This window comes from Marmota monax, unplaced genomic scaffold (genome assembly GCF_021218885.2).
Source record: "Marmota monax isolate L192 unplaced genomic scaffold, Marmota_monax_Labrador192_F-V1.1 WCK01_AAM20220418_F8-fsc00056, whole genome shotgun sequence".
Classification (NCBI taxonomy): Eukaryota; Metazoa; Chordata; class Mammalia; order Rodentia; family Sciuridae; genus Marmota; species Marmota monax.
Genome location: NW_026695212.1, coordinates 9,304,026 through 9,329,280, shown reverse-complemented (window position 1 = coordinate 9,329,280; position 25,255 = coordinate 9,304,026). Strand labels below are relative to the sequence as shown.

General features: G+C 33.4%; 1 protein-coding gene across 1 annotated transcript in view; it reads right to left on the bottom strand.

Moving 5' to 3' along the window:
* Window positions 1-25,255, bottom strand: part of Trhde (thyrotropin releasing hormone degrading enzyme) — a 384,413-nt gene that overhangs the window by 21,139 nt on the left and 338,019 nt on the right. The window contains exons 13-15 of the mRNA XM_046430713.2: window positions 21,384-21,531; window positions 19,438-19,535; window positions 18,882-18,989 (exon numbers count right to left, since the gene is read on the bottom strand). Of these exons, the coding sequence (XP_046286669.1) occupies window positions 18,882-18,989; window positions 19,438-19,535; window positions 21,384-21,531 (354 nt within the window). The remainder of the gene's footprint in view (window positions 1-18,881; window positions 18,990-19,437; window positions 19,536-21,383; window positions 21,532-25,255) is intronic.

The following is a 25,255-nucleotide window of genomic DNA, read 5'->3' as shown; positions in this document are numbered from 1 at the left end:
TGGGGTACAAGATTCATGAACCATGAACCAACGAAGAAGCTGGGACCTATGGGGTTTCTTCCTGATCATATGATGCTATTCCCTGGGTAGAGATTCTGATGAATTATATCCTGAATCACCCTTTTGATTTTGATGAATCTGGCTTTACAGTCATCAACAGTGCAGGAGTCTTTCAATTAGTTTCCAGATGGCTTCCAAAGTAAATATGTCCATGAATTGTTGAGAAACAGGTATGTATGTCAGAGGAGAGAGGATGAAGAGCTTCCTATTCCAACACCTTGTTGCCATAAATCCAAAATTACTATATTCTTTAAGAGAGTACCACGCCAAGCCCCAGGGCTAACCAATGAACTTCAAAGTAATACCAATGTATTCAACATATAATCCTTTGAGAATTAAGGAGGCCCCACAGATGTCACCTCTAACTTGTTTTTATCTATTTTACAAACACACACACACACACACACACTCACACGGTTTAACCAATCATCTTTGAGAAATATTTGATGTTGGCAAGACTGGATCTCCAACAACAGTATTCATTAAGTTCATAGTACTTAGGCAAGATGATACTTGCTAAACACTACCTCTGAGTTATAGAAAAGAACATAGGTTGGCATATCTAAGTAGCTACTGTGTGGCAAGCTTGTCATACACAGGGCATTGAGAACAAATTTTGAAAGGATATCCAGCAGTAAAGTGTTGGATAAAATGACCAAAAGTCTAAAGAAATTTAACACAGTTGTCCTGGGAAGGCCTTTGAAGGCAAAGTTGCCCTGACAGGGAAAGATTCTACATCTGTATCTGCGTCTTCAAACTAAGACAAAGACTACAGAATCTTCATGTGCTCTGCAAGAAACATCAGGTCACGTTTCAGTCTTGTCAGCAGTGATCTCTTAGCACATAGCAGATGTATCAAATTAGATTACTATGAAAATGAAACACAAATGTTTACATATATGATGTGAAGTCTTTTGATGACACAATGAAAACAATCCTCAGTGACCAGTACAAATCTGCCAAATCTCAGGAAAGAAATGGTTCTATTAGCAGATGCTAGGAAGAACAACTGCATGAGTTCTATATGGCTCCTTGGAGAGCAAAGACAGAGCTGATTAGCCCCAGACTGCTGCCATGATTTTCTACCATCTCTTCCCACCCCATCAATTCCTCATCTTCCTTACTCATCCACTAGATAAAGAATCAATGTACAGTTCACAAGATCATTGTTACTCATCACTGAAAATAAAACAAGATTGGTAAGCACTGAATATGTCAAGGGCCCTCAATTCCCAATGACTTCCATTGTTAATGAAACTCCCTTTTGTTGCTAAATTTATAAAGATGTTCTAATAACATTTTAGCAAAATGATTGCTCTGGGGACAGTTTAAGATCTCTTCGTATAAACCAAAGTCATTAGGAACTTTTTGTAAAGCATGAGCTAAGAAACCCACAGAACCCATAGTTATGAATGGTACAAATGAGTCCTGTGAGACACTCGATATCAGGATTACAGGGAGAGAGAGCCCCTCCTAGTGAACATGAAAATTGTTTACGAAGATGTGAATATCCCCATGGTCATTTCTTTTTTTAACTGCTGCCTCAGAAGTAAATCTTATAATGGAATTTCATCATCTGTGAAGGAAAGCTGCTTGTTTTTCTCCAGGTAAGGTATACATACATAAACAGTAACTTGGTCTCTCCTAACTACCTTCATATAAGATGAATGGGGTAATGCTTAGCCAAAATGAAATGCCTTTATCTTTCTTATGGTAGTAACACTGCGAAAATTATTACCTAATTAGTCTAACTTGTACTATGGTTTTTATTCCATTCTCATTTTAAATAGGATTATGACAGAGTTCATTTGTATGATAAAAGTTTTGAAAGCATAGTAGTTGAGTATATCATTTTGAAATCATTTATTTTCATATTTCAGTGGTATGTTTAACTTTTAAAAAACTCTTGCTAAAAGCAAGTGCCTGAAAACTAAATGTTTTGGAGGTAGGTGCTAAAAAAAATTAAGTAGATAGAAAAAATAAAGACATAGAAAATTTTTCTTTTAAGAATTTTTTTTTTCCTACTGAGTTAAAAAATAATGAAGTTTGTCTTAGTTAGTTACTGCTATAACGAATGTCACAGATTCAGTGGTTTATGAACAACAAAAATTTATTGCTCACAGTTCTGAAACCAGGGTACCAGTAAGGTCAGGTTTTGGTGAGGGTTCTCTTCAGGTATATAGAACACTGACTTCTCACTATAACTTCACAGGCAGAAAGAGGACTGGGAGCTCTCTGAGGTCATTTTTAAAAATAAGGGTATTAATCCCATTTGTGAGGGCCCCACCCTCATGACCTAACCAATACCCAAAGACCACACTTCCTAATACTATGTCCTTGGCAATTAGGATGTCAACATATGAATTTTGGAGGAACACAAGGATACAATCCATAACATTGGGGAAACAAGACTAAATTATAGTACATTGACACTTGAGTTAATAAATGAAAATAATGCAACGGACTGATTAAATTAAGACAAATAAATAAGAATTTCCAAAGATTTTTCTATGAGAATTTTTATTGTTATATTACTTTTTTTGCTAGATTATTTTTTAAAGTAAAAAAATAAAAAATCTGGATTCATCTAAGATAGCAACAATAAGAGACTGAACGCAGTTATGATACAAATAGCAACTAAGACTAATATAGTTTAATGTCTAATAATACATTGAAGTACATTATTATAGATAGACTGTAATAAATGTGTAAATTTGTAACATGTATAATACCAGCATGTTAACTTTAAAAAATAACATACTGTGTATGTGCAGAGGAGAAAAAGACTGAAAAAAATAAATAAGACAACATTAAAAACATTTTCCTCAAGAACTGGGCGTTATAGGCAACTAGTCATTTTATTAACTCATGTATTTCAAGTTTAATAAATGAACAACTTTTCCTAATACTGTGGAAATCAGCCAACCTATAATTACATTTGTAAAGATAAGATTCTGCTACTATTAGAATAAAATACATCCAATATACAAGTGTGATTGAATAAAATATAAAAATGATTTTGATAAATTTAAAATATCTTTCAGAGAAAAATTATACTTGCCAAAGGAATAAAAACATTATTTTAAAATATAAATCTTGATACTTAATCAAAATATGAGTCTATTTCTAAGCAGGTTCTCAGCAGAACTAATTTGGCCAGTACCCGCCTCTAGGTTCAGGCAAGTCAAGGTCACTGCTCTGAGCTGTATTTTTCAACTTAATTGGACAGGGCTAAAGTACTTGAGTTCTGAAGTCCCTTCCTGCTCTGTTAGTACAAGATTCTTTTCATTAGTGATTGTATTAACATTGAAATGTGGATTTAATTATTTTCAAAGACAATGAAAAATACAGCTGAAACCATGAGCTGCTTTAAGAGTACCCCTTTCTTTCAGTACACATGCCATTGATGTAGAATGGGGCCTAACATTTAATTAATTTTAATTAATTTACAATTCATTCATACATTTGAAAGATCATTTGGGTACTCTAATTGAAAATTAAAAGCTTTGGTTGAGTTTTCATTGCCAATACCCCTAATCTTGTTCTTCCTTAAAAATACTTGCATTCTTCCCTCTCCCAGGGCAGACTCTTTGACTTTAAAGTATCAAACTGAAAAATAACCTAAATTTGCAAAAGTTGACCCTGTTCATAAGTGTCCTCTACCCCCATCCCTCTCTGCTTCCATTCTTCAGCTCTGTCTGCTGCTCAGTAAGCAGTCTTGAATAAAACTGAGGCTGTTTAGAAAGAATGTGTGACTCTGCACTGAAGTGTCAATTTGTTCATCTAGAAAATAGGGATGATCATTCCTTAGAAATTTTGTAATCATCTTTCCTAGTGTAGTTGTCAATCAAATATGATGCCATGGAATTCATAGAACAACTTTGGCGGCCACAAGAAAAATTGCTTCTAGGTTCTTCTACCATGCTCCCCGCAAAGAGGGAACACAATCTCATCTGGAATGTCCAGCCAGGGACTGTTGGTAAGGTCACTAGTCCTCAATGTGGTTGAGGTACTTTTAATGCCACAGCTGGGACAGCTCTGTTTCTGTAGAATTCCCTCACTTGTTCCCAGCCCTTGTTCATTCCCTGTGAACTTTAGGTATATATATATAATAATAAGGACTACAAAACATCAGAACAAACAAAAAGGCAAAACAGTCTGGATGACCCTTTGCACCTCAAAGAACTATGCTGGAGAAATCTGGTGGTGAATAGAACAAATACATTTAAAAGTATCTGAATGTGTTCTGAAAAATGTCCAATCCTTCTTGAAATTTTAATTTTGCATGTTTCAAAGTGGCATAGGCTCCTCTTTTTCTATGAGAAGAAAAAGAATTGCTGGTGTGGTGTGGTTTTAGTTCCTAACATCCTGAATATATCAAAAGATGGTGACTTTACTCCTTTTACATGGCTTTTAAAATTAAAGTGAATTTACTTTGAAAGGGACATTTGTGTTAAATTGAAATAATACACATGCCATTATTTCTAAAATGTTCAAGTCTATTATTCTAGTAGCCATACAACTATGTGGTCAGGGAGAGGGACAATGAGGGCTAAGTATCTGGAATGTAAGACCACTTTATGAAATATAATGGCTAAAGCACATAAATAGAAACGAACTGATCCAGACACATTAAAAAGAAGAGGGTAAAAAGGAGACACAAAGAAAAAAGTAGAAAGGCAAAAAGAATAAGAAATGTACAGAGGAGAAAACACACAGAGTGAATGACAAGGACAAGAACAATAAAGAACTACAAAAAGGTAAAGGGAGAAAAAGTAAATAATTGAAGGAGGATGTATGACTTATCTAACATTTGCCTTTAGTCTGGATTAAACTTATCCTACTGAAAAACCTAGAATAATGATCTTTAACATTTCACATCTTAGAGCCCCTATGACTTTCTTGCCATATGACTAAAATCCATTCTACCCATAAGAGCTCAAACATACTTTTTTTTAAAAAAGCAGAAAAATTAAGATATACATGATGACTCCTTAACAATGAGCAGCAGGCTGCCAATATAAATAGCTGTAAGAGCACAACGTGATTTCAAACTTAAGAGGTACACAGTTATGGTAGAAGCTGTGAAATGGTTGGTAAATTACCCTAGTTATAGATGCCCGTGTTAAAAATTAGATGACCTGTTTCCTGACAATCACCTACCTGTCATCTGTGGTTTTTGAACTCTGTACTTAGTATGTAAGCTGCTTCTTCACTCAGCTCTGGTCAGGGCACTGTAAATCTAAATAGCTGCTATAATATGAAGTCTACATATATCACTAAAAGTAATGATGTTGTCTAGATCACAATAATTAGGAATCGGTACTTTAGTTTAACTGCTAAGATGAAAAATAAATGATGGAAATGACACATCAGTCGCAATGCAATAATAGATTCATAGCACTGTTATTTACACAGTGACCCAGGCCTAAGTGTCTATGAAAATTCTACTGGATTATATAGGGCTCCACCTCAACAAATAACATTTGTTGCCTGGGTGTAATTTATAGCAATAGTCATCATCTTTTGTATTCCTCATACAAAGGGTGAAAAATTACACAGATTTATTGTATCCATCAAAGTACCACTTCCATAAATGTGAAGGATGGGTGCAAATAAAGCTCACCTTCATAACTAATGCATTGTCAAGGTCATTTAGGTTAACAAGGCTGATTCTCCAGCCTACAAAGAATTGACTATCACAATTTAATCTCTTTTTTTTTTTTGGCATAACCACTAAACTGTTGTGAGAATGGTATGAGTCATGTATTCTTCTTCCTTGAAAAGTCTCTGGCCAAAAATAGATTTTCTTTTGGCCAAAGCAAATTTTATTATTTGTGTGTGTATGTGTGTGCATTTCCAAAAATGTAATTCTTAGTTTTTTGTAGCTTTAATTGATAGATTCAGTACATAAAAGAATGCTGTACTTTTAAAATAGAGAAAATTTTTATGCATATCCAATCTGAGGTATTCTATGGCCTCACTGAAATATGCTTTGACCTTCCTGTTATCTTTTCATGTGAAAAAGCAGTAAAATGCATGATAAATCTCATATACCTGCCTTTGAGGAATAAGGATTGATATGATTAAATTTCATAAATAGCTGGGAAAATCTGGTTCCTTTATGTGAAGTGATACATATTACTGAAAACAAAATAACCTGCACTCTGGAGAAAAGGGGGAATGGCATGAATAGTTGAAAAAAATTACGTATTAGGCAAAAAGGCACATTTCAAATTGGGAGATGACCAAACTGTGGAAAACACACTAGTTGATTATTTTACAAAATGATTGCAGTGTGTAAAATGTATGTATGCAACTGGCAGGTACTGGCTACTGCCTGGTCCATCTCAGAAACAATGAGAAAAACAGTCAATGCCCAGTCTGTATTTCAGGATAAAATAAGCAAGATTTATTTATATATGAAAATTAAATAGATATCGCTTCCAAATTTTTCTATTTGATTTTTTAATTATAAAAGAGTCTTCAAGGATTAGAAGAAGGAAAAGTCAGGGGACTAGAGGAAACTTAATCCTTAAAAAGGATCCTGAAATGAATAAGGGTTCCTTGTTGTAAACTTTAGGGAAATGTCTATACTTGTTCTATCTTCATACCAGGGACAACTCTTCTGTGTGTGAGTGTGTGTGTGTGTGTGTGTGTCTCCCACATAATTAAAAAGATGATTCGATGAGAGTTGATGATTATATATCTGCATTTTATGAGCAACAATAAGGAACTGCCTTCTTGGCATTTCTTAGCCTTCTTTCTGTTATAAAAATCTTAAGATATAACAGTAGGAAGAAGTTAAAGATAAAAGTTTAATTTGCAATATCTCCTTGAGATTCCACCTAAAAATAAATAAATAAATAGAACTCTTCAAAATACTGAACATCAGCCAAGTTTTGAATATAAGGCAGCAACTAAGGTGTGTTGTTAGTTTCCTGGGGCTGCCATAATAACTTACCATCAATTTGGTAGCTTAAAATAGAAATTTATCCTCTCAAAATCCTGATGGGAGAAATCTTAAATCAAGCTGGTTGCTTCCATCTGGGAACTCTGAAGGCGAATCAGAACATGCCTTTCTCCTAGTCTGGCAGCTCCAGCAATTTGAGGTTCCTTGATTGCGGAGGTATCAATAGGATTTCTTCACACCACTTACCTCCTGATCACTCCAGGCCTTCTTTTCTATCACTTATAAAGATACTCATCGTTGGATTAAGGACTTTCTCTGATGATTCATTCTGAGATCTTCAACTTACATCTGCAAAGACCTTATTCCTAATAAGGTCCCATTCACAAGTAAGAGAATTTGGAGGTATCTGTCAGAGACCTCTATTCAACTCATGACAGTACAAGCATATGTTTTTAATTTTTCTCCTATTTCCAGGAAACTACAAGCCATCAAAGTGCTAAGTTTCTGTTTTAGTCAGCTTTTGTGTCACTGTGACCAAAATACGTGATAAGTACAATATAGAGGAAGAAAAAAATCATTTTGACTCTGTTTCAGGGTTTTTAATCCGCAAACAACTGACTCATTGCTCTGGGCCCAAGGTAAGGCAGCACAGCATGGGGGAAGAGCCCAGTTCAGGAAAACTGAACAGTTCCTGGCAGTTCAGGAAGCAGAGGCAAGGAAGTTGAAGGGGCCATAGGGAAGATGTGCCCTTTAGGGGATGCCCCCCCATTGCCTCACCTACTCCATCCACCTGCCTAAGTCATAACTTCGTTATTTCACTCAAACTGAGAAGGATTGATCGGGTTGCATCTTTCATAATTTAATGATTTCACCTCTGACTATTAACACAAATTTAATTTGAGGGGGACACCTCATATACAAACCAGGACACTATCCTTTCAGATATCTTAAGGTACATATAAAACAACATTTGATACTTAATCATTTGTCATAATCATCATGAAGTTAAATAAATGCTATCATGTTATCATTAGAAATAAGATTAACATGAATTATTTTCATTTGGTTTGAGATAGACTGAATAATAAGTATAGATTCAATTCTACACCTTGATCACAAGGGAAAAAAATTAGCAGAAAGGAAATGTTGATGTTGATGAAAGGCTCTCGTTAGTGATAACAGCAATGCTTACATTACTTTGGGGAAAAGGTGGAAGAAATCTTTTTTATAGGGGTTCATAATCATTGTAATGAACTTTATATTCAATATATCTGAATCTGTCAGTAGAATCTGCTCACTGTAAGAATGTTTTGGAAGCTACAGATATTTTTGATGGCTATTCAGCCTTGGCTTAGTAAATAATAATGATTATCATTGTGAGTTTAATCAGCAATGCCCCCTGAATTCCTCATGTAAATCTATATTTGCTTCACACTTGTTCTGTGATAATAAGGCTTTTTAAATAGTGCTATTCTATAACTAATCAATAAGCACATATTTTGACAAATGACACAAAAGTTCAATAATAATGCTTGAAACTGGTATAAGGCAAATAGTAATAGCATCATAAGAAAATTATTATTGGCAGAAATGGGGAACCAATAATACTGTAAAGAAAAAAACTTAGATGATATCACCTTTGAAAAGCACTTTCATAAAAATTAAAATATCTTGAAAAACTACTATTGACTGTTTAACTCTATGCAAGGTTAGTAATATAATTTTTTTTAAAAAAAGTAAAGTGTAAGGCAAAAGCCCAAAGCATTGGGAAATGGAAAACAAGTATATGATTATTTATGCATTTTAAGCAAGAATATAAAATTACTAATGCACTTAGATTAAAAACTAAATGTGACTATAAGAAAATGAATGGAAATATGCACTTACTGTGGTTACATTAGCTCTCATTAGGCAATTAAAGTCCCTGTAGCTTAAGAACTAATTTAAAAATATAACGAGATGAGTTAGTCCATCAACTAGGTCATTAGGTCAAATATTTATCCCATGATGAACTGAACTAAGTTAGCATGTACAAAATTCTCCAAACAGCAAGGGAAGGTGGCACTTTTGGTGTGATTTCTGAGAAGCTTAGGGAAAAGAGGACTTTAAAAGTCCTCATCTATATATAGTTATAGCTACTATTTAAATAATTTAAATATATTGAGACCTATACTTATTCAAGCATAAGTTAAGTAGTGATTACTGGCTATGAAAAGGATTTTCAGCTTGACAAAAGAATTCATAATAGCACAACTACTACATTCTATATTTTTTAATCTACCTACATGGTTTTTACAAAATGCATGCTTGGTAATGTATTCTATGCTTTGACTAGGGATCTCCTAAAGCTGTGATGAAGGTGCATAGTCAATTAATTGAGAATTTTGCTCCTCTCAGCAAATAAAATGAAAACAAACAGATGAGCTAAAAGAAGAGTATCTTAGAAAATTTTTAGAGGATATTCTTGTGTCCACACAGATTCTGCCCAATCAGCTAAAACTTTTGAAATCCCACGAATGTAATCTTGAGAGAGAATATTGAGCAGAAAGACCATTTTTACATACTATTGCTTGTATTTAAACACCTACTTTCCTTCTTAGCTTCAGGAATCTGTACCTTTCAGGTATACCTCAGATCAATTGCAGCTCTGCGGGAAAGTCACCCTGACTGACAGCTCAAGTTTTCCCTTGCTTGTACCCGTTCCATCTGACTCACATCACAGTTAAAAATCATACATTATTTGTATGAATTTGATTAGCACTGGCCAACTCCATTAGATGGACTGTAAGGCCAGAACCATGTTCTTTGTTCACCATTGGATCCCCAGTATCTTTCTGCACAGACCTGGGACATGGCAGAGGCTTAGAATATATTTGATATCTGAATCAAGTACTTTATTAAGAGTTTTAATTAATATAAGTTAAAATAAGTAGACTTAGAACTGTGGAAAAATATGAAAAAGATTTTATTTTAGAAATATAGTTGAAAGTTAAAAATCAAGTTAACTATTATCCAGATATCCCATTATTCAAGTGTAGACCTGCAAAGCTGCCCAGTAACACTGCAGCTGTCATGATAACAGAAGCAGTATGCTAAAGGTTTTGCTTCTTAGCCTTAACAACTACCCAGGGATAAACTGATAATAAGGTGTCAATAATGGTAATGATGCGGATGATAACAGTAAATGCCAAGGGTTCTGATGACATGATCTGATGACTCATAGCCAAGTTCTAAGTCTCTCTTTGATTATGGAGGTGATAATTCACAAGGAGATGACCAGCTATAATTCTAGAAGTTATAAAGTTCCTCAGCAGAAAGGTGAGGGAAAGAAGGATATTCTTTCTGTCCCCCCTCCACCAGCATATTATTCAAGTAGAAATAAAAGTGTTGCAATTTTGCTCCAGAGAAAATGGAAAGTACTTTTTAAATCTGCATTGCAAATAATCCACATAGGTTTTAAAATATATTTTTCCTTTCACCTCAATGGGCCTGTTATAAAGAGTGTTTAGAGTAGAATATGCACACACGTAAAATGAAGAGTATGTGAAGCTCTCTATTAGAAGTGTCCCATACTAGGCAAATATTAAATCAAGACTAGCCAAACAGAATGGTGTGGAACACTGTACTACTTCAGATGCAAGAAAAAATATAACAAAAATATAGCTCAATTTAAGCCACTTAACATAATCCACTGAGAGTATAATCACTTTTTTACAGCATCCTTTCTAAATCCTTAAAAATTAAAAATTAAATAATTTTGATATTCTGATGAAAATAAAAATTTTATGCCAGAGTTCAGTAGGAGGTAAAGAGACACATAACTTGAAAAAGCAGTATTAGCTACCTAGTAAAACAGTATTCTAAGTCAAATACTTAACCATATGTAAGAAAAAGAACAAAACTCACTTCAAAACTAACTTCCTGCATTATAATACAAAATAGAGTGTAAGTAGTTGTATATTTAAAAGGGAAATGAGTAAAAATATAATTAAGAATTATGTAAGGTTCCTGGGAACACATATAACAATAAATTCCAGATGTAAAATTTTTAAATATATACCATTTTAAAATATCTGTATCTATGGTTATTCCTATATATTTAAATAAACACAAAGGTCCTTGGATTTTTAGTAAAAGTGATTATAATAAATGAAAATAAAGATTTATGAAGGTTAATAGAAGAATAATTTAGAGCACCCTATAAAATCTAAGTTCCAAGAGCTACAACTAATATCTGGGCTATATCCAGTTATTCAGTGTTGTGATGTCTCAATTCTCTTTCCTTACATATATCCCTTGCCTAGTAATCTCTTTTACTTCTCATTCTTTCAGTTTCTATCACATAGGAGTGCGGTACTTCAAAATGAGGTGTTTGTCCCTGTGGGGATAAAGGAAGAATTTCCAAGGTTTACCCTACATTATGAGGAGTGTTATGGTAATCGAATTCCAAAGTTTTGAAATTTCTTAAGCACACATTCCTTCTCTTTCAACTTTCACCTTTCCAAGGGTTCCTTGTAGTACACTGGCAAAGAGAAAATTCTAAACATTGGTGTTGATGCTTAGGAAATGAGCTTTGGAATTTTTAAATTAATTGCTTTCATAAAATTTGAAGAAAGGCCTAATGAAGTTGTCAAATGATAATTAAAAATTTTTGGTAATTGATTACTATGTGGTATCTGGCACAAAACTTAGAAAGATTGTGAAGAAATATGTCACATTGCTACAATAAAACCTTTTATTACCATCTACTTATTTTTATGTATATTATTTCTCAGCACTTCAACACAAAATAGGAATAAAATTGATGATGAAACTTTTCACATTCTAGCAATGAATAATACTTATCTAAAATATATAAACTAATTGAAAAAGGGATACAGTTTTTACTTTTGTATTTAAAAAATGTTAATTTTGTTTGCAAAATAATTTATCAAGTTAAAAATCTTAATGATAGAGCTCAATTTACAAAACAGTTTAACAAGTTTTGTGATAAAAAATTATTTTCTTATATGAGTTTTTTGTAGAGAGATATCTTATAATACTCAATAAAATATTTACAAGTAACACTATATAAGAACTCAAGTTTGGAAAAGGAAGAATGATACAAAATCCATAGAACTTAAGAACTTAAACATATTTTTAAATGGCTAATAATAATTTTTAAGAAATGAGTTGTGTGGTTTAGATTCCAATAGATACATTTAAAGGACTTGAAATGATTTTACTTTAAAATGTCCTTATTAGAATAAGATATGTTTGTATAAATATGTCAAAATAGACTTAACTCTCATGTGTAACTAAAAAGAACAAAGTATAAAAAGCAAAAATAAAGTCTATTACAATATTCTAGAAGTTAAATCTTTAACATTATTTAAATACATGATGGAACTTAAACATTATTTTAGGGGCTATATGTGCCTAACAATAATTCTACCAAATTTGAGCCCTAACAAATAATTCTACCAAATTGCCTTTAATGATTTCCTTTCTCTTACTCAAAAATACAATCATTAATTTCTGTCATCCTTCCTTCTCCAATAATGTTCAATGATCTCTGCTTCTTTCATTTCCACTATCAGCTCCCAGGACTAGATGTTTTTCCTAATATTCTTGCATTGATCAAATTTCCATGGGAGAAAAATACCACAGATCTCTATTTGGTCGCACTTATTCTGACTTTCATTTTTAGCTTTGTGTGACTGTTTTGAATATTCACAAAGGCAGGAACCATCAATTTTTGCATGCACAAAGGCAGGAACCATGCATTTTTACCACTTGCCAAGTAACAGTGGACAGCATTAGTTCAGTGAGTGAATGCTGCATTCCAAGTGTCTGAGTGCCTAACACAGTATTTGTTCAATATAAATTTATCAAATGCATGAACAAATGAATATACGCCCTTTGACTAAATAATCAAAACACCCCACAATTAGACCTAGTGTAGGGAAATTGCATATATTTTTACACACAGTTATTTATGAAAATGTGGACTGTTAGAGCTAAAATAAACACTGGAGGTTTGGGGGTGCAATCTCATTTTAGAAACATGATTGAGACTCTAAGAAGTTAATTGACTTTTTCCAAAGCCACATCTGTTCAATGATAAAAGTAGGATCAAAACCTAATTCCTTACCCCAGATTACTAGTGGTGTAGGTATCCCTGTGCTTTTCATTACTCTGTGCAAACTCCTTCTGTGTTCACTCCTCCTCAAAACACCTATGCTGGTCAATAAACTCTGAAACTGCATTTCTGGCTGGTGCAAGAAGTTCAGCCTCTGATCCTTTAGTGTGGAACAACTTAAAACAATAGGAAAAGAAAGAGCAGTATAAAGCCCTAAGGAAACAGGACCATGGGAACCTTGGAGATAAGAACACATAGTTAGCATCTATGTCTTAGAGGAAGAAAACACAAGGTTTCTGAATTTGATACATTGAGGCCATAGTGGAAAGAAAACTTGTCTCTCCATCTTTATATTATTACATGAGAAAGCAAACATTGATGGACAAAGATCAGATGCAAAGAAAAATAGCTTATCTGGACCTCTTTTTCAGTATAAGATGAGCTATAGCTGATGAAGGGACATTTGCCATCAATAGCAACTGGTTAAGTATGAAAAAAGGTGATATTTACTTATAGGCCAAGATAGGCAGTATTTGTTAAAGTAGAAGGGAGGGGAAATGTGCTCCTGTTCCTAATTGAGAATCTCTATGATAACATTTCATTTTATATTTCACATCCTTATAATTCCCCAAAATTAGAGCATGCAGGACTAACATGGAAGGCATTCAATAAATGTGATTGTCCGTACTTAACTATTTAAAATGCACACCACCCATTACAAAGAGGTAGTTAAAACAAACAGAAGGCCATTCTAAAGATCACTGCTTCACCATTACCTGCAAGGGTTAGGTATTACACAGCATTCTTGCACTAAACTCTCATAAGCTGAGTGATTGATAATTTTATTGCTGTTTTTTCAGATGAAGAAGCTAAATGGCATTCCCAAGGTTGTGCAGTAGAATAACTTCAATTTGATCTCAAGTGTCTCAGACTATGAAGATGGTAACCTTTGCCATGTCAGTAGTTCCCAAAGTGTAGTCCCCAGACTAGCACCATTGCCATTACTTGGGAACTGTTTAAAAAAATCCAAATTCTTGAGCCCAAATCTATACTAACAAACTCTAGGGGTGGATCCCAACAAACTTAACAGGTTTCCCTGATGATTCTGATATATGGTCAAGTATAAGAACCACTGGCTTATGCCATGTAGCCCGATGTGCATAGAAATATTCTTATACTCATGGCAGAGAGTACTTAAAGTATGTTAGGTGGTTTTTATTTTTCTACCATTTTTGAAACATGGCAATTTGGTATACCGAGGAACCATAAGCACTAGGGATGGGGGCAGGTTGACTGGATATGGAAGCCCAGCTCTACCACCAATGATTATATAATCTTGGCCAGGTGTATAAGCTCTATAAGTTTTTGATTTGTCTTTGTTAAAAATGAAAACAAAAATGGTGAGATTATATGCTAAAAGCACTTAGTGCCTGAAGTGTAATAAACATTCAATAAAGTAAATAAATACAGCTTTGATTATGACAATAATATTAGTAACATTATGATTAATTGCCTGAGTAGTGAGGCTTATGAATTATGTATGCTGTAAAGCTCCACAGAGGCTCTGCTACCTATAATTTTTATTGTAGAATGGTCTTAATTTTTTCCAGTTTTATAATGAACTTCCAATTGATTTCAATTCAGAGAACATTTACTGTGTAGAAGTACTGTGCTATTTCAGGATATTTTCAAAGTAGAGTCAAGACACTTTTCAGATGAAGTCTTCAATTTATAGTTAGGGTAAGGATATAACTGTCTACTGAGTAAATCTTTCAATTAAATATGCTAAATCTTTACCTTATTTTGGCTTAACGTTTTTGTTGCATCTTTCAACAGTATTTAAAAAATAATGAATTATTTTGCACACAAATTTAATTTCAGTTTAAATTTTTTACTTAGAGAACATTCCATAATGCCATATTATCTTTGCATAGTTAACTGTATAACCCGGTAGTGCTTGAATGCAGAGATTTTTCAAATAGTAATTCATCTTCAGTAGCAATATATTCCTTATATTTTATTGAGTGAAACCTAGGCTTTTCAGGTCTTATTGATTTGCATTAACAAATGAAAGAAGCCACTTTCTATCCCTTTTTTAAATGTTTTTTTATATGTACAAAAAGATAATCATCTTTTCATTTTTAAAAGAAAAATACTACCAGGTCTCATAAGCTCCTTTCTTAGCTCATGTTTTCAAGCGCCCCCCCCCCTCCCCATTGGTATTGTTCTCCACAAATACTGGGTATTTTGTCTCCTTTCTGAAATGTGTCATTCTGCTGAACTTGGTCTGCAAATCATAGCATAACAAGACCTGAATGAAGCTCAATCTGTTTTCATGCATGACATCACCATTACTATTCAACACACCAGAGCAGCTGAATATTTTAACAGGGATCAGGATGTCAACTCATTCAATTTATTATCCACTATAACTCTGTGATTTTTCTCTCTACTGTTACCATCTCTAGGCCTTTATTACACATTTTAGTTCCATTATCCCTCCTTTCCCCTCCTTTCATGTGGTTCCATTTTCCAGATTTTAACATCTGATTTTAACCCTCTCTCTAATGTAGAAAGATTACACTGCACAGTTGCACAGCACTCCAAAGATCTGTAACCCCCACAACTTCCATGATTCACTCTTCTTTATATTTACTAGCATAAATATACATTTTTCCAAATATTTTATAAGTAGTAACTATATACCTCGAGTCCTTTTTTTTAGAGAGAGAATTTTTAATATTTTTATTTTTTCAGTTTTTGATGGACACAACATCTTATTTTATTTTTATGTGATGCTGAGGATCGAACCCAGCACCCCATGCATGCCAGGTGAGCGCATTACCGCTTGAGCCACATCCCCAGCCCAAGTGCTTTTTTTTTAAGATGATTTTTTTCAGGTCACTCTTTTTAAGGTTCCAGTTAGATAAACAAAAATAAATAAAAACAAAAAGGTTGACTGGCCTATTGCTGTAGGCACATTTAAAAAGAAATCTTGTTATTTTCTTCTTTGACTTAAGAATGTTTAACTAAGCACCAAGGATCCATAGGATTGAATAACTGTTTTATTGTTAAGCATTAAACTGTTATGCACGACATACAGATTAAACCTCTAATCTTCACACATAGCTAGCTTGGTGGGTATCATATGCCCTTGCTGCTGGAAGTCACCTGTGAGACTGAGGCAAGTTATAGGTTTGGTTAAGCAAATCCTAGTAAACATAGTTATTTTCCCTCGACATGCATACTTGTCCAGTTACAAAAGAATACAAAGCAAAGAATATAAACACAGGAAGGAACTGACAAAAGAATCTTAAAGCATTTGAACCAAACTGATTTATTTTGCCATGAAAAAAATAACAGAGCTATCAAAACCAAAATTACCCGATTCCTTATGTATGAACTTTCATTCATAAGGAAATTATAGAAGCAATGGATTATTCAAGTTAACAAGTAAAAGAAAAAAATGACTATACTTTTTAAATTAACCAGCAACCTACGTGCTTTCTGCTTAGAATCCCCATCAGCCTACCTTACATATTCATACAAACCCATTCCTGCCTGCAACCCAGTGCTTTCCATCTAACAAAGTCCTACTCATCCCTCTGAGAGCAAGAGTTCCCCAAGATAGTAATTCCTCCCTTTGTTGTATTTACACTCTATCCTGTGCTTAGTTCTTGCTTCATATATAAAACTGTAACTGAATCTTCTATCAATTTTGAACACCTCTTCTCTTTAATTTACTATTAACACCTAATAGTGATAGTTGCTCATCATTTTTTTTAAATAAATGAATCTTTAAAAAATATCATTTCCCAGCTAGGCACCATGGCATTTGCCTGTAATCCCAGTGATTTTGGGAAGGTGAGGCAGGAGAATCTTAAATTGGAGTCCACATTCATAATTTAGCAAAACATGGAAACTTAGCAAAACCCCATCTCCAAAAAAAAAAAAAAAAATTAAAAAAGTACTGGGGATGTAGCACAGTGGTATAGTGCCCCAAGGTTCAATCTCCAATGCAAAATAATAGCAATAATAGTATTTTCCTCAGAACTATATTTTAAAAATGAAGGTACTCGCATTAGGCTTGAAGCTCTCTAGAGAAGTTATGGTTATGCTATGGTGTAAACCAGGTCTTAATAAAATGGTAAATAAAAATATATTCACTTGGAAACTCATGAAAGGGTTGAAAACAATTACCAGTTCTAAGAAAAGGCACATGTGTGTAGCAAAATAAAAACAAACTATACAAAAGTAAAAGATAGGAAGTAGAGACAATTATTTCTAATTAATATAGTTCATCTTTTTTCTATGTGTGTGTATATATATATATATATATATATATATATATATCTTAATAAAATTTTGGATTATTGATTTTAAATAATTGTTTTCATAGTCTAAGTATATGCAGTAGAATTGAAGAGTGTGGCAAAAATAAGGAAAAAAGTTCTTACAACGTGTTCAGGTCTAATAGAATAGTTTTCAGAAGACTTAGCACAAAGGACAATCATTAGTAAAAGTTTAAAAAATGAGGACACTTTAGGTCTAGAGAAGACTGATGACAGATTTAATCCCTGTCTCCAAATACATGATGGATCAACCGACAGATGATAGTGATAAAATAATTTCCTTCTTGGCTTAATGTAAGACCAGAGACAATTAACTCAAAGGGCAAACAGGAAAGTGCTACAGAAGGTGAGGGAGTATGACAAATGACTAAATATTGCAGTGAGAGATTTCCCTCAGAGACCTTTAGAAGAGAATAGCCACCCTTTGATTTGGAGTGATATATTAAAATAAATCTAAATGACTCTTAACAAGACAAACACTAACTTGTTCCTTAAGTAAGTTACACGACTGTAATCCTCTATGTTTATATAGAACAAGTCTCTTTATTTGTTGCCCATGGGATCATCCCATCCACCGGGTCAGGGACCAGCTCATTGTGGCACGTGAAATAGCATTGTCCATATGAATTGCCTCTCAATGCTCCCTAATTCCTCTTCCTTTACCTCTGACTCTAGTTAATCATGGAAGCCAGAAGCTGGAGAAAAATGACATCATTGCTCACAGTATAAAAACAAAAAATCCCTTGGAAGTTTAAAGTCACCTTTAAAAGGTTTAAAAGACTTGTTGTTGGAAGGCCAATGATCTGTGTTTTTTATTTTTTATTTTTTGCTTAATATTCATTTCATTAACATGTGACATTTAGTGCAAAATTTTTTTTTTGCTTAAAAGTAATTCTACTGAATAACTTTAACCTCATATTTTATATTAAAATTGAGTATTATACCATTCTAAGATAAGATAGAAGAGGAAGGTCATTGTCAAGGGTCACCGAAAGAGTAAAGGTCTCTTTTTATAACCTTTTTGTTTTTTTGTTTTAAATATTAACATTTGTTATGTTACTTTGTTGATAACATATTACTTGGAGTTGTTTTATGAATAAATGCCACAACCTTTATAAAGAATCTTAGACTTTGGACTGAATTTAATTATTTTGTTTTATGAGACAGCAGAGATACTACACTTGAAATAAGGTGCCATCTTACATGTATACAGAAAGAAGGGCTGGATTCAGAAGAAACCATAAAACTTGAAACTTTGCAGAGATGAGTGCACTGTGGCTCTCATGCCGCTGCTTTGTAAGCTGTAGGCCTGAAACACAGTTTAGCTGTGCATTTTCCTGCCTTGTTTTTCTCCATTTGATAAATGGAATGCATCCACCAACATCTGAAAGCACCATTAAATAATATCAGAAAAACAGGATTTAGTTCACCTTACCTGTTCCTGTTGCTGGAAATCCAATCTGAAATGAGTGTCGATGCCTGCTGGTGACAGTGCTTATTGCCAAAGCTGCATGCGAGCATTATCACTTCCCTACGCAGTTCTCTGGATACCATCAAAGGGAGAAGAAATAAAAAGCAGTGTTACTACTGGAGAGAAGGTCAGGGTAATTCATTGCATAAATAGATAAGTAAATTATAACACAAAAATAGTTTTTAGATATGGAAGTCCTAGGCTGTTGAGTAAAAGACAAATAAATGGACAGAGTGAAATGTTCGACACACTATGTCTTCTCTGAAGACATCACTCCAACGAGGGGCATGGGTTCTGATCTCAGTATCACAATAAAGGCAGAACTTAAATTAAAACATAGCAAGGAAGTCCCTTTGTGTGGTAGAAACTGTTACCCAGCAGCTGTCTTCCCAGGCAAATGAAATGCAAAATGCAGAATGAAAGAAAGGTAGTTTCATGCTGCTAATGTCATAATGGTACTAAAAGAATGTTACTGTACAGTTCTGGGGGAAGAGAAGAGAATCAGAAAATAAAACGGTACTCATGTTGGTAGGATGCTTGAACAAGAGATCCATTAAAATTATTTTTCGGCCATCCAAGCTTAATGTAGGTTGTTGCAACTTGCTTTAAAATATATTCCTAAATGGGGCAGAGGCGGATTAGAAGAAATAAGGATACTGTTAGTTTCAAATTCTTCCATCCTGACAATTAAAATTCACAATTAAAATATTGCAAATCTATCTACCTTTAAATATCAGTAAAATTGCAGGCACTGCAACACTCTATTATACTTCTATTCAACTTAGTATTTCAAAATAGAAAATAAGGACAAGATACTATTGAAATGGTAGAAATACACTTGCCTACTGAATGACTAAGTAATTCACACTCTTAAATATTTTAGCTGACAATTTTTGTAACAAAATGAGGAAAATGAGGAATATTGAAAATGACACTCCTGCATACATATATACAAATGTATGTAGATACATTTTATGAAAATGAGCATCTAATACTTATGCATTTCATGTCAATAGAGTACACTTAATGCAAAGCTGTTATGCTGGCCCAGCCAATAACCTAGCATTGTTGAAGTTGAGACACACAAACTACTTCCCTGTAATGATATGTTATTACAGAGTCAACAGTCTATTCAACCAATGATGTATTTAAATATCAATACCAATGTAAGATACACTCTTCTTCCCTTTAATGTGGTCCTTGAATTTTGTCAAAGGAATGAAAGCACTGAAATTACAGTAAAAGCAGTTCTTAACTTTACAAAAATTGAGGTATTTGACATGATACACTATTCTAAAATACAAATATATAAAAAAAATGTATTTTACTTTTATAGAAGTTTCGCATTGCAGTGTTTCTGTGTTAAGGAGAAAGAGAAGAGTAATATGTCTCTCTGTAGCAGATAAAATTATACCCAAACTGTAATGACCCATTTCTTTGCATGTCTGTTGTAAAGGCCTAGACAAAACTAATAACACTGAAAAGTCAAGCCAAGATTATTTTCACTAAAAGAAAGAAAGAAAGAAAGAAAGAAATGGATAGAGCTCCTTTCCTGCAGGCTTAGGACAAGAAAACAGGAAATAATTCTGATGGCCAACAAACAACTAAATGGCTCTAATAAACAGATTTCATGTCGTGGCAATACAGTTTTGAGTAATTCCAAATGTGTAGGTTAGCAGAATCAGTATGTCATAAAGCATTTGGATAATTTTATAAAATTCAGTGCAGGCTCTTAACTAAAGAAAAACAAATAATGCACAAAGGTAATAGCATAGTGCTAAGAAATTTAGGAATTAAAAGCTCATCAGCATTACCTAATCCTAATAATATTCTAAATGATTATTAAATCAGATTAGGAGGTTCAGCCTTGCAATTTGGGTTTACTCGGCTTTGAGTTTAAAAACTCTGGTCAGGTAACATTTTGAAATGTTTGTCATGCATTCATGTCTATGTGGATTATCTGTTGTTTGCTCTCCTGTATCCCCTTGGACCCAATTATGAATGGGCTTTTGCCTCAATGTTGATCTTATCCTTGTTAATTAAGGAAGTGAATTGGATTCACCATGGCCTTTTGGATAAAAATAATGACTAAGAATCTTGATTGAAACTGTCTATATTCTGTTAAGATCTTTGGGATCCCTCCACTCAGGTTGAGTCCTTTGTGAACACGGAGCCTGTTAACTCAGGAAAGTTAAGTTTAAACTTCACAGATTTGCCATGTATATTCCTTCTTAAATTCTAAAGCATTTAAGCTTAATTGACACTTTTAGGCCAGAACAAAAGGTAACATGTATTAAATTTCTTCTTCAAATAATTGTCATTCGTATTGCATAGAAAATCAGGCCAAAAATGATAACATTAACTAGCAAAAGAAATGAAAATAACTCAGGATCAGTTGTATACAGCAGATAATAAGAAAACAGTTTATCTTCTGAAAATTAGGAAGAAGAAATTATATATTTTTACATTGAAGACATTGTAGTTCTCCATTCGGTCCAGTAATTTATCTAGAGGATAAAGAGCTCTGCTGGCAGCGTGCCAAGGAAGAAAATCCTTCTCCTCAGACAGGTATCTGATAATCTCTAGAGGAATATTCTGAGGCAAATAGCCAGCCCTGCACAGTCAGAAGAAAGCTAATGTTAATTATATGCAGAAAAGATAAACAATAGTGCAAAAAATAAAGATTTGACTTATGCAAATAAAAGGTTGAAAGCAAGATTCATCACAGTATATGATAAAAATAAAATGAGTGACTTTTTAAACAAAGTCTTACTTCAGATGCTGGTGCCTCTTAATATATACAAAGTTAAAAATTTACATGAGCACAAACACATCAGAATGCATATTTTGAAATAAGATAATAATTATAGATTTTATACCAACCCTAAGTTTTTTCCTTCACAGAAGTAACAAATAATTGAAAAGAATTGATTTCTACAGTGTAATTTTTGTTACTCAATGCATTCCCTTTACTTTTAATATAGTTCTATGTAATGATATTTAATGCATATTGTTTTCAAAAACAATGAAATTAAAGTGCTAATCCATATTTTTAGTGTCTCTTTTAGATTATAATACAAGTATTTCTAAAATCTGTTTTAATTGGTTTCTGTAACACCTACAAAAATCAAAATTAGATTTTAATGAGTTCCAAATTTTTAATATGTAAAAAAAAATAGACTCTCCCTCTTTACCCTTTTCCTTTTCTTATAGATGTTGTGGCACCTGGGGGACCAATATCAGATTCTTTACAAAAGACATAAACATAACTTCTAAAAATTATCTGAACACATGCTGTCTATGCTTTAAGAACTCATACCCAAAGAAAGGATTACAAAAAGATTGTTACATCTCTATACTCCAGCAGATTGCATATGAAATTCTTGTGAAGTCAAAGCAATATAAATAGCAGTACATTAAAAGATGATGTTGGCCTTGATTTCTCCAATGCATATAGACATAGTGTAGTTTGCTGGGTTTTTTTCACCTTAATTATTGCTATCATCTGAATATTGGTATCTCCTCCAAAGATATGTTGGAACTTTATACTCAATGTGGTAGTATAAAGAGGTGGGGTCTTTTCAAAGTGATTAAGTCATAAATCACTTAATGAATGAGATTAGTCACCATATTTGTAGCAGAAAGCAAGCCCTCATCAAATATCCAGTTGGCTTGGCACCTTTATTTTGGATTCCAGAGCCTCTAGAACTATGAGTAAAAATATTTTGTTTATAAATTACACAGCCTAAGGTGTTTTGTTTTAGTAGCCTGAATAGACTAAGCATAATTAAATAAAGGCAGACTTTTAACAGAAGGAACATGAAAATATGAAAGCAAGCAAAGTCTGGTAATCCTCTCATGAAAATACTGTTCTTTTCCATAATCATAAAATTAGGTGAAACTTTTAATATTTGTATAGTGGAAGGTGGACAGGGAGGAAGCCAAGTCTTTTCTTACCTTCATTTATAAAATGTTTGCCAGATTATTTTTTCCTTAATACAACAGACAAATATTAGAGGTAAATACAGGTGAATGTTAGTTTACAGCTGTATTTATAACATTCATAATAAAAACCAATTAGTATGCTCTTTGAATTGAAACAAAAGAATGTCGGTCAGTGTAATAATTTTTATTCGACTATGGTACAAGATTAATCATAGTTACTATTTGACACAAATAAGGATGGTGAGATAACCCCAAACGTAACATAATTCCAAAATATCCTTTAGAGCTTATATGAGTTAGAGTACAACAAGATTGATGCCAGTTTTCCCGGGCAGTTCCTACTGTTATAGAAAGAAAGTGAAATTAGGCCATGGAACCAATAATTACACAAGCAACTTTATCTTTAGCTATTTTATCATCTCAATAATACAGTTAAATTTTGCTTTCATAGATTTATTACCCACTGTTGGAGCATCTTTATTAATATATATAAAATTAATAAATACCTGACTTATTACAGCTCTCAAAAGAGTTTGGAAAATCTAGAAAGTTGTTTATTTTTACATAGATTTATATATGATAGCCTTATATCATATTTATATATGATAGCCTTATAATTTATTGTGTTTTACTTCATCTCTAAAAAGGGATGGACATTATTTAATGACATGCTTTGTGAGCAATATGACAGTCTATAAAAAAGATAACAATGTTATGGAAAGATACTTATACTTGAGAAAGAACCTCAATCTGACTCTACCACTAATATTCCCTGTACAATGAAGTAAATAATTCATTTCTCCATTCCTTCCAAAAAAAGGTTAAACTAGGCCATATCCTAAAAGAACATTTTGTCTTAACCTATATATCTACACTTTAATTTGCTGAAAATCACTACATTAATATGAGCATAATTTATTATTTAAAAACCTAAAAAAATACAATTTCATATTCTCTAGTCCTTAATTTTTTCATAAATACAGGTTTAAAAGGCAGCACTTGGATCCAGATTTTATATGATATGTGGCACAATGTAAACAATAAAAAATAAGTAAATAAAAGCAAAACTGATAAAAATTTCAAATAATGCTAAAGCAAGCAAAGTACTCATTAGAGAAATGGAGAAATTTCTGTTTTGAGTTCTTATAGTAGAAATTGTTAACCGCTCACCAATATCCATGTTTTCCTCTTTTTCCTAAGATAGACTGTAATGCTCCGTCTTCCTGGTAGTTAAGCATGGACATGTGACTAACATTTAGCCAATAGAATATGAATGTGCTTCACTGCCAAGGTTAGCCCATAGACTTATCTCATTAAATATTTATGTTCTTTTCCTGAAATGAATCTTTCGGGGTCACCTTACAGACTTGTATTGGACATGTCACTTATCCATGGGTCCTTGTATGGTTGCATAGCCAAGTTAGTTCTTACACCCGGCCCAATTATATGAGCAGGAATTAACTTCCCTTGTATTTGATCCAAAAGCATGTTTGGGTCTATTTTTTAAAGTAGTTAACCTTCTCTAATGAGTTTTCAAATAGAATAAGAAAGAGATTATACTTAAATTGCCCTCATTCTGCTTTGTAACTAACATATATAAGTAATTACCTACTACATAATTCAATACACTTGGCTTTAAGTTTGCTTGATCAAAATATGTAGCTACACTTAATTGGACAAGAGGATGATCAGCTTCATTACAAAATTAAGCATTGTGAGAGATAATGTTGGAGAACAGGTTACCTAACTTAGATGTGTGTTTGTGTAATTGCCTGGTAATGATATCTGTGATTACTACTACAGATAATGCAATCAATATAGGAAGTGTGTGTATTGCAGTGAATGGGATACTACATTAGCGTAAAGTAATCAGCCCAGTAGGGAACACACATAAGGTCCTGACACTACAATGCAGCTTTCTCAAATCTGCACTGTAACAGGCAAATGTTGCTAATACCATGGAAGACATAGCAAATTTAAAGAATATTTCATGTATGATTGAGCCTGACTAGTGCTTTTTAGGAAGACTTTGTATGACATCTACCTCTTCCACTATCATGGTGGGAGTGGACCTAAGAAATGACTTAGGAATCAAAGTTACAATGAGGAAGAGAAGGCAATGAGAAATGTTAAAGAAGTGGATATAAGACTGTCCATGTGCAGCCTCCCAGCTGCTGTTCCCATTCCCCGCATCCCGCATACAAACTTCTCTCCTTTACTCCATACAAGACCCTGTATTTAGAAGCAGGAGATTAAAACAAGACCATACTGGCTGATGCTGAAATGTTCTGATCTTAGCTGGTTTTGTTTTCCCGCTTAAGATTCAGATCTGCTTTTTAAAAACCATTCCAAATCCCTGTGAATGTTAACTCAAATCTACTATGATGGGTGGC